General features: G+C 44.0%; 1 protein-coding gene across 3 annotated transcripts in view; it reads left to right on the forward strand.

Moving 5' to 3' along the window:
* Positions 1 to 16022, forward strand: part of PITPNA (phosphatidylinositol transfer protein alpha) — a 44701-nt gene extending 28679 nt beyond the window's left edge. For 2 of the 3 annotated variants that reach the window (XM_024194385.1, XM_024194386.2), the window contains 5 exons: positions 2988 to 3065; positions 3303 to 3413; positions 9955 to 10077; positions 10842 to 10911; positions 13089 to 16022. In XM_024194385.1, coding sequence (XP_024050153.1) covers positions 2988 to 3065; positions 3303 to 3413; positions 9955 to 10077; positions 10842 to 10889 — 360 coding nt within the window. In that variant the 3' untranslated portion in view covers positions 10890 to 10911; positions 13089 to 16022. Of the gene's footprint in view, positions 1 to 2987; positions 3066 to 3302; positions 3414 to 6835; positions 6893 to 9954; positions 10078 to 10841; positions 10912 to 13088 lie in introns of those variants that run through there. The other variant, XM_024194387.1, reaches the window with a different exon arrangement.
* Positions 16023 to 16801: the final 779 nt, after the last annotated feature.

Here is a 16801-nt window from a genome sequence, read left to right on the forward strand (position 1 = left end):
ACAACAAGTGGGTTGTAGCCCACGAAAGCTTATGCTCTAATAAATTTGTTAGTCTCTAAGGTGCCACAAGTACTCCTGTTCTTTTAACAAGATATAGGTAAACACAGGCAAATACAATTAGTACCTACTTCTAATTCTCTAACAATACAGGCCTACATATCAAGGGCTCCAGTCTATTTAACGTGGCTTTGCTAACTGTCTACAAGGAATAGCCCTGTTTACCATTTCAGTACTCTTCTAATATGTCCTTGTGGGTTGTTTTCAGGTCACACAGCCTGCTAGTTGCTTAACTTTCGCTGGCTCAGCGTGGCAGAGGGCTAAAGCAAACTGTGGAGAACAGTTGAGTCCTTTATGGACAGTTTTGATGTAACTCTTAATTTTGTATGCAGTGCCTTGATACTACAACAGTGGGCTTGGTAGAAATGCCGAGTTAAGTGTTCTTCATCTGTATATAGCATTGTAGTTGGCCATAGCACTTTGCTTAGCAAGGACTGACATTGTCCTTGTCTTGAAGAGCTTGGATTTCAAAGCAGCACAAAACAGACAATGGAGAAGAGGACAGGTGAAACTGGAAGAAATTCACAAAATAAGGTTATGGGGTTGGTTGGCTGGTGCTATATGCCTTTCATTAACTCTTTTTCAGTATCTTCACCTTTTAAAGAGAATTAAGTTGTTTTTGTTTCAGTATAACAAATGCAATAGTCTGAAATGGACACCATATTCAGATCTTTAGGGCCTTTAAATTACAGTAATAAATCAATTCCATCTCAGGTTCTTGCAGCAAATGTCCATAAGCTCTGCCTTTGTGGCTTGTCTAGTCACCAGAACCCTTCCATGGAATTATAGCTTGTATCTACATATCAGGTGTGTGTGTGTGTGTGTGTGTGTGTGTGTGTGTGTGTACACACACACTCTGGTACCATGCACAAAAAAAATTCATAATTCCCACATACCTTCCAAGTGTAATTCCCAGAAATGACTTGTCACATCCAAGGCATGAAATTACACATGCAAAGCATTCTTTGAACAGGTGTTTGAGGCACATTTATCTGGGTATTTTGAAATATGAGTGATGTTACGCAAGAGAAGAGGACTGCATGAGCATGAGGGAAGATGGGGGTGGGGTGGGGGGGAGGAGTAGACTGTTCTTAAACACTTTGATCCATGTACTCCTTTTTTTTTTTTTTTTTTTCCAAAAATGTGTGTTGGAGTGGGAAGTGGTCCAAACTAGCCCAAATACTATGGCAGCTAGTGATTTGTTTAATGGCTGTGATGCCAAAGGGTGGTAATTTATGGTTGTGAACATTAAATTAACATTTTTCAAAATGTTTCCCAAGTTTTATGCACTTTAAAATATTTCCATTAATTTCCTTTCTCTCACTTGCTTTCTGGTGGTATATACCATATGTATAATATGGTATGTCAAATAAATCCAGAAAGACAAGAATCCAAATCATGTGCAATGCTTACCACTAGGTTTCCTGACCCTCACTTTTAAACTAACTCCACTTTAACAGGTCTCTGTGATTGTATAAATAAGGAAACTCAATATCTGAATCCATAGATAATGCTTCACCTCAATATCAAGTCTAAAGTTTTACTAATATGCTGATTAAATCTAGTGTACTAACTATAAGGTTCCAACACTGTTGGTGACATGCTATTCAGAAAGCAATAGAATAAAAAATAACTGCACTTTTTTCTATGCTGCATCAGTAAGACTGTAAATAAGTTGCATTACTTTGTTTAAACTGCCTTCTTCCTGTAACTTATATGCACAGACATAGCATGTGGTATTACTACATTTGTACTGTGTGATCATGTAATTAATATCCTATTGTAGGAAGAGTTAGTCACTGTAGGAATGCAATGAAAAGTATCTGTAAATATGGCATGGTGCGGTTCCCCATTTAGTGACTCAATCCTTTCAAGTCAAACTTACTTAACTGGAGTAAAGAAAGGTATTTTCTCTGATTTAGACTGGCATCAGAATGCAACTGAAGTTTCATTGTGGTTTGTGCGTTATTTCTAGTAATAAACCTACTGCAAAACTCTGATCTGAGTGATACTGGTTTAATTCCATATCTCCAATGGGGTTACATTGGTGTAAATCAGGGCACAATTTGGATCTCTGAATGGAACTGAACTAGTCTGTTGCTCCATAACAATTCAGATTGCTCTCCCAGGCTGTATTGGCTCTGCAGTGATGCCAGGAGTAAAGGCTCTTTTGCTCACCAAAGTCTGTAGCTATTACTTGTGATATGCACAAAGAGCAAGTCTCAGTAAGAAGGTGCCACATCTCAATTGCTCTTCTGCTCCTAAATACACTTAAAATTTGAATTTCCTGGCTTTTTTGCAATTTGTCTTATTGGGAGTATTGCCAACACCAAGTGTTTAAAATAATTAATTGGTCCCTCAAAAAATCATGGGATTTAAAAATAAATAAATTGAATCTCTTGGCTGAGTAATAAGGAACTTGAATCCCAAAGCAATTGTTTTGGAAGACTGACCTTGAAAATAAGGATTTAAACAAAGTGTCTTCATCTTCTCTATGATGCAGGGAAGTGAAGGCGTGCATTCTGACACGAGTACTGTGGTGATGCTGTTTGTATAGCACTGACCAATATTGATGCTTAGAAATACACAAGGTATCTCTGCATCAGAGTGCTATGTACATTAGAACACACGGCTGTTGTAAGAAATAGTCGCCTCCCATTATAGGTGATAACTTGAACCCTGTCTTGAAAACTTTAGAAACTAGTATCATACACAATGTACTAGTGGATTTGGTGGGGGTAACAAAGGTAACATCAGTTTTCTAAGGCTAATGTACAGCATGGGGGAGTTAATTGTTTTTTTCCCTTGGCCAATTTCTTAAAGGCTTAATGGAAAAAGTGGGTCTTGAGAAGGACTTAGAGTTACTCTAGGCATTAACCTCTCCGCCAAGATTTGTTTCTTATGGCTAAACATGTTTATATTTACAACAGGATTACAAGCAGGAAGAAGACCCAGCAAAATTTAAATCTGTCAAGACTGGACGTGGTCCTCTGGGCCCCAACTGGAAGGTGTGGATCACAGACCTCTGTTTTCGTGACTGGAGTGTGGTTGTCGGGGTGTGGAGCTCGGGGTGTTAATTTGTATAAACAAGGGAGGAGGTGTTGTCTTCACCTGTGTCAGTGGAGGGTCTTATGAATGTGTACTGAACGAGTGGGCTACTAGTTCTGGGGGTCCTGTCCCAGAAAAAGCTTCCTACAGAGTTTCTGATTTAAGCTCGTCATATGAACATCCTTGTATCTTTGCAGAAAGAGCTGGGGAAACAGACAGATTGTCCGTACATGTGTGCCTACAAACTGGTAACAGTCAAGTTCAAGTGGTGGGGTCTGCAAAATAAAGTTGAGAACTTTATACAGAAGGTAAGTGAACCTGATCAGTACCGGGTTTTCAATGGCACCGCGGCCCCACTCTCCGACCCCACCCCGAGGCCCACCCTCACTTGGCCTCTTCCCTCCGAGGCCCCACTCGCTGCTTGGTCCTCTCCGCCCCCTCTCCTCTTCACCCCCTGTTCGCTCCTCTCCACCTCCTCTCCCTCTGTGTGAGCAGTGGGCAGGGCCTTGGAGGGAAGAGACAGAGTAGGGGAGGGGCCTCCAGGCACAGCGCAAGCCGAGTCTCAGGATTGAGCGGTGGGCAGAGCCACATTCCGGGTGCCGGGGCCCACCAAAAGTTTAATCCGGCCCTGAACCTGGTGCTGATGCGGGATGGCAAGGAAAATGGAGAAATTCATGTCTGTCTGCAACAAGTCTTGTGGAAACCCACTTCCTATCAGTTCAGTACATCATTTTACCTGATCCCACTTGTCACCTGAAAGACACCCTTCACTTGAAATCTTGTTCATTTAAAAAAATTAGTTACATTGATTCAGATACTACACCTGATTGAGTCCCCCAGCAGCTCTTGTGGTTTTTACAGTCACATTTTCTGAATTCATAAGATTCATTTCTTTCCTTATTGCTGTGTGGCCCTTTCATACAGCAAACTAAAGGAGAAACTTACCAGATATATCAGCGACACAGTGAATCTGACTATATGCAAAGTCATGTCAAATGTAGAAAGCAAACCAACTGAAAAATAACTTACTATGTTTTAGTTGTGACACCAAGTGTTACTGTAACAATGGTGAGGGGGAAATCTTTCAGATCATTGTGACTGTTTTCTTCTTCTTAGTGCTTGCTCATGTCGATTCCAATTAGGTGTGTGTGTGCCGCATGCACGATCGTCGGAAGGTTTTTCCCCTAGCAGTACCCGTCAGGTTGGCTGTGGAGCCCCCTCAAGTCGCGCCTTCATGGCGCCGCATATAGGGTCCTGCTGACCCACTGCTTCTCCAGTTCCTTCTTACTGCCAGTGACGGTCGTTGGAGCGTTCTCTTTCTCTCTTGTCTCGAGTGATCTTCTAGTAGTTGTTTTTGTATATTTACCTGCAAATAGTTAATATAATAGTTTTAGTGTTAGAGTAGTTTGAACCGTTGTTACCGGGAGTTTTCTACCCTATTTCCCGTCCCTCTTCTGGGGCCGGGCATGCCTCGGGCCCAGGGATTTAAACCGGATGGGGTCTGCCAGAAGCCGATGCCAAGAGGAGATCTGCACACGTCCTGTCTAAAGTGCTTGGGGGGAGTCCCATCAAACGGACAGGTGCAAGATCTGTGGTGGATTCTGCCTCCGCGCCAAGAAAGAAAAGGACCACAGGTTGAAGCTGCTCCTGATGGAAGCAACCCTGCAGCCAGGCTCCTTGGCATCAGGGCGCAGCGCACTGGCTTCTCTCAGAGATGCGGCGCAGAGGAAGGACTCTGGGGTCAGAGACCATCAGGACTGGCACTCTCCGGCATCGAAGGCTGCCTTGCGGGCAGAATCGCAGCACCGCTCTGTCACCTCTGCCACGTAAGAAGCACAGGAAGATGGACAGGGGGCACTCCCCTTCAACAGCACTTGAGCGTGAGCCAACTAAAGCAGTGCGACCTGTGCTGGGCCACTGGTCCAGCAGCCGGCACCGTTGACTCCGGGCCCAAAGAGGGGCCCGTCAAGTCCAGTGCCTCTGGAGGAGGGCCAAGTGGAGGATTCAGACCTTCCCTCCACACCAGGGACCTTCAAGGCAGCCATGGATCTCATAGCCCTGATGGGGCCGCACTCTCCCGACCAGCGTGAGAGATCGCCGACCCTGAAGCAGCAGAGACCACCCGTGCTGTCCAGGGGTAAACCGGAAATGATGAGTCACCGCTTTCCCTCTCCCCGGCACCGATCCTGGGCACCGTGACGCCTTGGTCACCATGCTCGGATTCCTCAGAGTCCGAATCTGAGGTGGACTCCTATGTGTCCCGGAGGAGACGGCACCGTGGACAGTAGCACGCTCAGAGAGCCGCATTCCTCCAACGCAATCTTCAGTTCCCTTTATCTTGGACTACCTGCTAAAGTTGAAACAGCAGGGCTTGTCACACTCATTGATAAAGGTTCACCTGGCCGCCATCTCGGCTTTTCACCCAGGAGCGGCGGGCCACTCTGTCTTTGCTAGCCCGATGGTGCGACATTTTCTTAAAGGACTAGACAGTCTATATCCTCAAATCTGGCGGCCGACCCCTGCTTGGGCTCTTAACCTGGTACTCTCAAGGCTGATGGGGCCTCCATTCGAGCCCTTACTGACATGCTCACTGCTCTGTCTGTCATGAAAGTGGCTTTCCTGGTCGTGATAACTTCAGCCAGGAGAGTGTCCGAGCTCAAGGCCCTCATATCTGACCTGCTTTATACCATCTTTTACAAGGACAAGGTGCAGCTTTGACCACACCTGGTATTCCTCCCAAAGGTGGTATCAAATTTCCACCCCAACCAGGACATATTTCTCCCAGTCTCTTTCCCGAAGCCACACAGTAAAAGTTGCAAGCAGAGGCTCCACTCCCTGGATGTTCGGCAGGCATTGGCTTTTTATATTGAACAAACAATGCCGTTTCGCAAGTCAAACCGGCTGTTTGTCTTGGTGGCGGACAGGATGAAGGGCCTCCCAGTGTCCTCCCAAAGTAGGGTTATCAGATAGCAACTGTGAAAAAACGGGACGGGGGTGGGGGATAATAGGCACCTATATAAGAAAAAGTCCCCAAAACCGGGGTTATCCGTTTAAAATCGGGACATCTAGTCGCCCTATCCCAAAGGATATCGTGGATCACGTCCTATATACAGGCATGCTACGACCTAGTGAGGGCCCCAGCTCCCGCACTGACCAACGCATTCCACCAGAGCCCGGGTGGCCTTCTTGGCCCATGTCCCAATCCAGGAGATCTGTAGAGCAGCAACGTGACCCTTGGTCCACATATTGACTTCCCTTTGTTATTGCCCAGCATGCCAGGGATGGTGCAGCATTCGAGAGAGTGGTGCTTCAATCATTGATTCCATGAACTCTGACCCCACCTCCTAGGTAAGGCTTGGGAGTTACCTAATTGGAATTGACATGAGCAAGCACTTGAAGAAAAATGGTTAGCTACCTCTCATAACTGTTGTTCTTTGAGATGTGTTGCTCGTATCCATTCCAAACCCATGCCTTCCCCTCTGTCGGAGTAATCCGTCAAGAAGGAACTGAAGAGGCAGCGAATCAGCAGGGTCCTATATGCGGTGCCATGAAGGCGTGACTCCAGGAGGCTCCACCGCTGACCCGATGGATACTGCTAGGGGAAAAGCCTTCCGACGACCATGCATGTGGCGCACACACACCTAATTGGAATGGACATGAGCAACACATCTCGAAGAACAATAGTTATGAGAGGTAGATAACTGGTTTTTTTTTCTTTTTCTTTTTTCAGTTAACTGTGGCCCTCTAAAAGAAACTTCAACTGCCCACTTCTTTTTTGAGTGAATTAGTACGTGTGACTAAGTTCTTTATGATGCCACATATGACAGCCCTTCTAGGCAGAGTACCCAGGAACCCCTTCTATGATCCTGTTTGTGTCTGAAAACTAAACCAATTAAGCACTGTGTCTCTAGGACCTGCCATTAATGGGCTACATCTTCACACTTCACATGCCATGAATTACAAAGCCAAGAGACTTCTCCTCCAACAATTGCATGTGACCTTTGAGTCTCTTATCATGATTACAATATGGATCTTCACTGTTAAATATAAATAAATCACTTCCTCTATTAAATTCAAAATTCTGTAATTTTAATGAACAGCAGAAAAGAATATTTAATGGAAAAATATATTGCTCTTTGGTTTTTAAGCCATCTCCTTGTTTTGACTCACACCCCAGTCCAGACGCTAGCTTGGCTCTAAGAGGCACATTGCTCACATCTAAAAAAGCAGGAAGTGTTTAATACTCCCAGAAGAATCTTCTGTACAAAATGCAGCTTTAAATGAGAGTCAGGCCAAATTTGATGTAATATTTAGGTTCCTGTAAAAAGCTTACTTTTATAAAACCTAAGATCAAGGAAATGCCTATTAAATTAAAAAAAATGATGTTTTGAAGAAGTCTTCCCTTGCCGTGTTTATAAGCTGCACATTGCAACTGTGCTAAGCATAGGAACCAAATTGTGAAATTGACTAGAAACATAATTTATGTTTATAAGGCCTTAGTGTCTCCATTGCCTTAGTCCAGTGGAGGGCCCGTCAGGGCTTTCAATCCAGCCTGTGGGATTGACCGCCCTGTGGCGCAGCGGGACTAAGGCAGGCTCCCGGCCTGCCCTGGCCCCGTGCCGCTCCCGGAAACGGCCGGCACCACGTCCCTGCGGCCCCTGGCTGTGCGCCGCTGCCACCCTGGAGCCACTCAAAGTGAGTGGCGCCGGGCCAGAGCCTGCACCCCTAACCCCCTGCCCTGAGCCTCCTCCCACACTCTGCACCCCGTCCTGCACCCTAACCCCCTGCCCTGAGCCTCCTCCCACACTCTGCACCCCGTCCTGCACCCCAACCCCTTGCCCTGAGCCACCGCCGCACCCTGCACCCCAACCCCCTGCCCTGAGCCCCTTCCTCCACACCGCACCCCCTCCCACACCCCAACCCCCTGCCCCAGCCCTACATTCATGGCCCTGCATATAATTTCCTCACCCAGATGTGGCCCTCGGGCCAAAAAGTTTGCCTACCCCACCTTATTGTCTGGGGTTCCTTTGGATAATTAGGTTCTATAAACCACACTCTTCTCCAAAAAATGTGGTTCTGGTGTTGAGAATGACTTGACTTGCCAGGGGACTTGCAACTGTTAAGTAAAAAACAAACAAACAAACCGTGAACAAAGGAGCGCCTTACATTGTGCTCTTCATCAATGTCTTGTCTTTCAGATAAGCTCCTCAGGGACAGGTTGTGTGAGTGCATGTGCAAGCACAGCAGCTAAGTTGTCTTTGATGTTACTGGATAATACATAATAAATAACTCAAACCTTTCAGTTAAAATAACCTCAGGTGCTTGTAACTGGTCAAGGATGAGTTAAAAAATCCCACACACTTACTTCAATAGTGTGTTTAGTATGATTCTCCTGTCCTGCCGTGTTAGTCCTGAAGCCCAGGTCATAACTCCTTTCTTGAAACCAATGTTGTTCAAAAAACAAATCTGGAACGCTTACTTAATTTCACTCACATTCACACACTCAAACTGAGGCGTTCACCTCTTTATGTAAGGAATGGATTGCACTCTCCTAGCCTCATGAATGAAAATTCAGCTGCAGGTCACTGGATGGGGCACTTGGAAAAGATGCATTTCTTTGGGGATTCAAGACATTGGGTGATTCCGTTATGTTTCCATTGACTTTGGCAGGAATTGTGTCAGTCTCCAGTTGCAGCAGCCATGCAGGAAGGTAGATGAGGGCGAGTCAATGCTGTTCTTCAGTGCTGCTTTTTTATCAAGAACCCAAAGTGGGTGTGATACCTAACAAACGCAATAACAACATCCCTGTCCTGAAGAGCTTACAATCTAAGTAGACACAGCAGAAAATAAGGAAAAGGAATAGAACATAAAGGCAAAATGATTGAACAGATGCCTCCTACACCAGGAATGGAAGTGATCTGATGGGCAGGCATGGATTAGTCAATGTGTACTTGGTGCACATATGCATGGTCCCCATCTTGTGCAGGGCACCCCTCCCCCCCCAAAAAACCGACCAACCCAGGGCCAGGAAGGAGGCTGGGCATTGTAGGTGGAGGGCCCTGTCTGGATGCTGTAGCGAGAGCTAATGGATCAGAGGGCGGAGCCAAGCCAGCCCCACTGGACTGGCACTGCTGCGGGGTGAGTGTGGGGTGGGCTTGCACTCACACACACCCACATACACACCACAGGGGGAAGGACCCAACAATCCATCCCACCAGGACCTCCCACCCTCAAAGGCAGGACCCCCCCCCGCTGGGGGCCGGTAAGGTGTGGGGGGTGGGCAGTTCTCATAATGCACAGGGCCCCAAAATTCTTTAATCTGACACTGCTGATGGACTTTCACATTAAACAAGAGGAATCACAGAGTCCATAACTGCATGTCAAATCACTAACACTAATTATTAATTCCTTCTCTTTTAAGCCTATTATGTAGTCTCAAGAGACTGCTGAGCCAATTCCACTGTAAACCTTATTGCCTAACCCCTGGCTGTATGCAAGAACACAAAAAGGTCCAGTTATGGACATTTTAAAAATCTAGAACACTAAATCACAACATCCATGGCTTCTCTAACAGGGGCATTTCAATTATAATGAACCAGAAATAGTTGGATTTTTTCTTTTTTTCTTTTTCCCCCCTGTAGCTTTTGTATGCTAGGCAAAGTGATCCCATTCCCTTATAAAACAAAATGGCAAGCACTGAGGTTAGACCCGTAGCAACTCCCAGTGCACGCATCTTTATGACAGTGCACATTAACTGACTGTAAACATATTGTGCTGCATGCTGAATTGTGTGGGATTCTTTTTGCTGAGCTTTTTAAGTCGTTTGTTCCCTCACCTTTGTTTTTGCAGCAAGAGAAACGTCTTTTCACAAATTTCCACCGGCAATTGTTTTGTTGGCTTGATAAGTGGGTTGATCTGACTATGGAGGACATTCGCAGGATGGAGGAGGAGACCAAGAAACAGCTGGATGAGGTAAGTGGGAGGAGAGCAGGTGTGGGCTGTGAGGCAGTATCTGTACTCTAAGTCCACGATGGGGTGGGAAAAGAAGGCCTGCCCCCTGGCCATGGTATGCAATGCGCTCACTTACCGCACAGGTCATGCTGCTTATGGTGAATTAGGTGGTTGGATCTGACTTGTAGAGTCAGCTTCTTTGAGTTCTGGCTTCCTAGTTAGCACAGACTCCTTGTATTGCTATGGGACAACTTTTTTATTGGTTTCATTGGTAATTTAGAAGATCTGTTACTGACTATTTTAAAATAAATGAAGATATCTTCTTACTTGTTACCCTAATGAGTGTTCAGCTCAATGAGTCTCAGTAAGTTATCGGCAAAATCAGTCTCTAGGTACGGGGTGTGTGTGTGTTTAAAAAAAAGGGGGGGGAGCCCTGCTTTGAGAAATGTAGGTTTGATGCTGGAGTTTTCATACACTTGTAATGAATATTCCTTTTAATTTTTTCACACTTCAAAATTTACTTGATTGTAGTACCATGTGCCTTTTGCCCTTTGGATAACAGAGTCCTAAAAGGGGCTGTAGCTTTGCCAGAAATGGTTTCAGGACCTGCACAACTTGTGTTTACAAACTGCTTTAAATTAGGACAATTTTCAGGGATGTGAGACTTCACCTATGAGGCTGAGAAACTCTCACCCTCACACCCTTTTTTTGATGTGGAGCTGACGGGGAAGCCGATTACCAGCATATGTTGGAACAAATAGCTAAAGATGCTTATTTTCTTTCAGATGAGAGAAAAAGACCCTGTGAAAGGAATGACAGCTGCAGATGACTAACATGGCTTCCTCCTTGTGCACTGTATGTACCCAGAGTATCTGTCACACATTTTGTAACATTCAATGCCATTTAGAGCAAAAATCAAATCGATTCAGGTCAGCACGGAGTCAGTACAGAAATTGTGCGAGTCGGAAATCTATAGAGCTGCTCATTTTGCCTGATAATGAATACACTTTTCACTATGCCAACTGAGTTTACTGTCTTGTTTCAGAATTATTTTAAACTGTTTGTGAGCACAAGGAAAGTGTTAAGGAAAGCATCATATTAGCACAGTAAACACAAAGTTACACGGATGCCTCATTTCTGTGTAATGTACCATCACTTTACATACCCTGTTAGAGGCCTTTTCAATAGTCTCAAATAATAAATGAGCTTGAGACCAGCAGCCCTGCTCTTTTGGACATTTGAGGGTGTATTGGCCTGGATTGTGCCCAGGAACAATGTTCATCAATGGGCAAAGGCCTGGGGCAACATCCATAGTCACAGGACAGCGAAGGATGATATAGATGTTTCTTTAAGCTTCTGTTTTTGTCTTGTCTCTGTGCATCACTGTGGACATGCTGACTGTAGTACTTTGATCCTTGGAGACACAAGCATTTGCATATTTCAATTTTTCCTTGTTGGCCAAACTTTGTGCCAGTGCTCTAGGAAATGTACAGGTGATGGGGACAACTTTTTTTTATACTTCTGTACTGCTGACATGAAGCAAACTTGAGCGGCTGTGGGATAGGAAGCAATGTTTTTATCCATGACTGTTGCAATATTAGTGGGAAAATGGTGGAAGCTAAATGTCTGAAAGGCACTACTGATCAAGAGGAAAAAGTGTAGAAGGTTATACAAGCTGCCTGTACATTATTTATCTAGATGGCAATAGCTCCCACAGTGTGCTCTGTGCTTTGTAAACAGAGCAAGATGCAGTACCTTCCCCAAAGGGCATACAGTCTAAAAAGGTAAGATACACAAAGGGAAAGATGTTCAACATGCAAGCCAAATGGGCAGGAAGATAAGCATATCTTCTTAATCTCACTCTTTGTTAATATTTAAATTGTTCCCGATTCTTTGGAGACGTATTAGTTCTGTTCCAACTTATAGCTACAAATCATCTTAATTTAAATTTTAAAAATTCAAGCCAACTAAAATCATAGCTTTGCCGTTCTTTTTCCTATGAGCCCTCCCCCTTCCTTCCTTAACATAATGAACCTAACCTCCGACCCTGCCTCCTTGATACACCTCTCCTGAAAATCTTCCACCTCCCTTTGCCCAACATTGTTCTGGGTACCATACACATGTAGAGTAGAAAATGGTCTGTGCCTTGATGAGCAAACAATCAAAATAGACAAGACAGACCCAGGTTCAGGGAAAAGGATAAGAATGTAAAAGCAAACTGAAGAGAATGTTCTCCAGCATCATGTTAATTCCACAATTTTTTCTTTGTTTACTTTTAATAAAAAAGTTTTGGGTAGGTTTTTGTTTTGTACACTTTTTCTAAGGTGGGAGTTAGTGAGGGGAAGGAAGGAAAGGTTCCCATTCTGTAGAAAGATCAGAAATTTAAAGGCACTAACATCGGAGGAATTTCTGGTGTAGTGTGGCTCCCCTATTCTGGCTACGTTTCGAAGGGTTATCCATGGTGGGATGTGGCACTGGGCCCTCGTGGCCCTGTGTTCCCTTTTCTGCTGTCACTGCCTGAATGTTCTCCTATTCCCTTGCCATACTACCTGTTGGCTGATCTGGGAGTTGCAGGCTCAGTCTCTGGGCTTCTGGTGCAGCTTCAACTTTCATCTCCCTCTTCCCTTCCACTAGCCCCTGATTGAGTTGCTAGTTAAATTCAGTTCCTGTCCATTACCTAACCCCATACTCAGCTTCTCCCTCTTCCATACCTACCCCATCCCATCTGGAAATGAGTTAGTGGCCTTGTCCCACAGGTCTTTTGGGATGAAAGGTGCTAGATAAATATATTATAAATTGTCCTCTTTGGCAGTCTGTGCAGATAGACTCTGGATTGAACTCTGCGCTAGGTTAGAGCTGAGGCTTGTTGATGGGACAGAATGGAGTAGCCTGTCCTGCCACTGCTTATGCTCGATTCAGTCTGTGGCTAAATGAAGGACTTTTCCTTCAGGGCTGTCAATATTGCACCTTTACTGGCATATTTAATTTCAGAAATGGTTTTAAAATGTTTTCCTGTTGTCTCTTTCTCCTAGTTTGCAAGACAGTCAGCAGGAAGGCCCAGAGACCCCACCCTCTTGACCAATGGACCATCTCTGGATCACGCCTTTCTATATCCAATCGGCAGGCGATTTTAAATCTCCCATAGCTAATTCTAGATGCCCTTTAATATTGTGAGCAAATAGACAGTCTGGTACTAAGCACTCCAATGTTAGCACGTATGTGAAGGAGGCAGCTCCTTGGAGACGTGTGACTTATAGATTGCTGTATTTATGACTCCTCCCTCCTTTTTTCATTGTGTTCAGACCAGTTTCCATGTGGCCCTGTTTGATTTCCAAGTGGCATTTTTAGCTGAATTAGTCTTGTGATGTGGTGATTTAGATTTATTTTGTTTGTTTTCAAAACTGGGATAAACTGCTGCCTTTGTCCTGTCCCAGCCCTTCACCATTCTTTGAGTGTCCATTTATGGAGAAGGGAATTGTCAGTATTTATTTTAGAGTGCAAAACTATTCCACAGAATTCTAGGCTCTGACTTTTGCTCCCGAAGTCACGATATTACTGGCATACAGGCTCCAAGGCGCACCTGTGTTGCCAAGGTCAAGTCTGCTGTTAAGATACCACCATGTGTGGCCACTGCAACAGCATTACTTGGTCTGTCTAAACACACACAACTTAAAGGGACTGAACAGCAGGTATCCTTTATGTGCAAATGCTGAGACCTTGAATGCATCTTTTGTCTAGATAGGTGTCTTTCCTTTGGCCCTTGGAACTATGGTGGTGGTCTATAGTTGTGTGTATAAATCAGCCTTTTAAAATTGTTATGATAACATACCTGATGAATCTCACAATCTACTGGACTGCCCTTTATTATGATTGCTCATAATTTGTAAAACTAATGCTGTTTTGTTCGCCCATCAAAAGAAAATGAGTGTCCCAGGACAAGCAGAATTTTGTGATGCTGATAGGCATAAATAATCTCCATATCCAATCACGCTCAGGTGCCTGGATTTGTGCTGCTGTTCAGCAATAATACTTCTCTGCATACTCCCCATTATGAAATTGCTAGAACTTAGTTTGCCTTTCTATGCTGTAAAAAGGCAAGATGTAAGACCAAGCAATCTCTGCACAAGACAATTGCAATTTCCTAGGGTTGCAAAGGATGTTGCTGAGTGGCAGAAAACAGCTCCAGAACTCATTCTTAGTCTGTGTCCTTATGGTGGTATCTCAGCTTTAGACAATCAAATAAGCTGGACAGAATCAAACAAACATTACTTTATTAAATACATGAGGAAACATGACTAGAAGAAACAAGGGCTTTCCTGGCTGATTGGTAGAGGCCAGTGTTTGGCTTGCTTCCACCAGCAGCTATGTAATCAAACTTCATTCCCTTTATCTGTATTGGGTTGAAGTAAAGTGAAATGTAAATGCCAAAGGCAGCTGTGATGTTACCGTTTCCACCTCCACCTCCCCACTTTTTTTTTTTTTTTTTTTTTTTTTTTTTTTTTAAGTAATGCTGGCTTCATGCAGTATGCCTGACTTGTACTCAGCCTCTTACAAACCTCCATCAGCTAGTAGATTCTGAATCAGTCCCATGCCATGCTGAATGAAAGTGCGGGGGTGAATTTTTTTCGGTGCAGGGGAAAGATGCACAAGGCTTGCTCTAGAGGAAGAGGCTGGTTTTCAGTCAAGAGGCAGTTTATTCCCCCTCTCTCCCTTTTTTTTGGGGGGTAAGTCTGTTCTTTTGCCTTATGGATGTCTAAGTGCAATAAGCTCTGTTGAATTGTACTGGTAACTCTGGCTGATCCTTCTCAGTGACCTCAGAGGGTTTTTGGGATGTGGATTTTAGCATACTCACAAAGTAGAAGTAAAACCAGCTCATTATTAAATAATAGTCTAAGATATTAAACCTTAATCTTCAAGACTATTTGGGACCAGGAAAGTTGTTTTTGTAGCACTATTTCTCTAGGGGTTTGAGAAGCAGAGTCCAGGAGTGTACGCCCCTTACTAGAGTTCCCTCAATCTAGAATATTTTAATTGAGATTTAACATGTTGACTTGTTAACATCTTGTCAATAGCAGAATTTAAGGAGGGATTCTTACACTTGGGGAAAACTTGAGAATATATAACACGATTGTTCTTAGATACTTGTGGTTTTTTTTATCCAAGAGGTTTTCTAGCTGACATTTCATCTCCATGGAAACAGATTGTGACATTCTAAAGACGGGATCAGAAAAAGATTGTGTATGAGGGTGAAAGATCGTATTTAAACACAGAGCTTTCCTGATTAGCAGTAATTACCAGGAAAAAATGCAGGAAACTGCATGCTAAATACATGATTTTAAAAAAAATTCACGTTTATCCCGAGTGAAAGTTTTCCTCAAAGTTGGGATAGAGAGATCCTGTAGAGACCTCTCTCAAGGGCAGTCTTGATCCTTGGTTCCCACTAGTGAGAGCATAGCGAAATGTAACAATCTTCACTGATTGTATTAGTGTGCTGTATATCTCTTGCATTGGCTTTGGCAAGAACCCAAAACCTGCTGGCTCCCGGAGGGGTTAATGATCGGATGTTTGTTTGTTCCAGGGGGATCGTTGTGCTGTCACATTCTCTTCAGATCCAAACCAGGTGCCCTGGTTGGATTTTAAACACTGCAGTTCTGATCGGAAGCAGGTGCCTTGGTGGAGAGGCCCATGGGCTGGGATGTTTTAGCTGGAGTTTACCTGATGAAGGCCACAGTGACACTCTGTATTCCCAGCACACTTGCACCTTTCTGGGTTTATCCTCCTACAGCCCCTGCTGGGACTCCCTGACAAGTTTTGATTGGTTCATAGTGCTATTCCTTTTACAACATACACTTTGTAGAATTAATTAGATTATCTTGTTGTTTCTTTAATGTGAGTTTGTGCCTTTTGTCTCCTAATCTTCCAATACAGGCATATTGGAAACAAATCTAATAAAATCTTAGACAGAGCTTTTTGGAGTCTGTTGTCTGTTTTATACCTTATTATGTGGGTCTAGTATTCCACATGCATATGCTATCATGTAAAATCTTCTGATTATATAATTATGTACAGAGGACCTACAGTTTGCTGGATTCCTTACAGAACAAACAAGGCCTGATTCTGATCTCACACTAATGTAAATCAGGAGTAACTCCACTGAAGCCAATGGAATTACTCTGTTGTAAAACTGATGTAAGATAAGAATCTGACCATGTTACCTGTATTTACAATCTAATATTAGCTGTAATGCAGCAAACAAGTGGAGAGAGAAGACATAGGTAAAAATATTATATGGTTACTTAAGTCCATTATGTGAACATCTTGCTGGTCTTTAATATTAATCTTGGTGTAGTGGGTATTTGAGAGGGAGTAAGGGCAGCATGAAAATTAGATTAAAGTAGGGGTTCTGTCCGTTCTAGAGTGACCAGATGTCACTTGGCGGTTATTTATGTTATTTTTCACAGGCCTATTTTCTTGCTGTGGGTTGGGCCTGGGCCACTCTTCTTTCTGTGAATGTTCTGGGTGTTCTAGCCTTACCCTTGCAGATGTGGCAGTTCTATCCTCAGACTAGAACTGGGGTCTTTGGAAAAGGGAGAGACAGGCTTGTGGTGGGGTCTCCTGTCTGGGGGTTAAAGATTAGTTACTCAAGGGAAAAAAAATTCTGGAAAAAGGAGGGCAGAGCAAGCTCTTCCTGTCTATTTTAAATGGTGAAATATCACTGCTGTCAAGCCATGATTCCCAGTTGGGG

Source organism: Terrapene carolina, unplaced genomic scaffold (assembly GCF_002925995.2).
Source record: "Terrapene carolina triunguis isolate 2854851 unplaced genomic scaffold, T_m_triunguis-2.0 Scaffold231, whole genome shotgun sequence".
Taxonomy (NCBI): domain Eukaryota; kingdom Metazoa; phylum Chordata; order Testudines; family Emydidae; genus Terrapene; species Terrapene triunguis.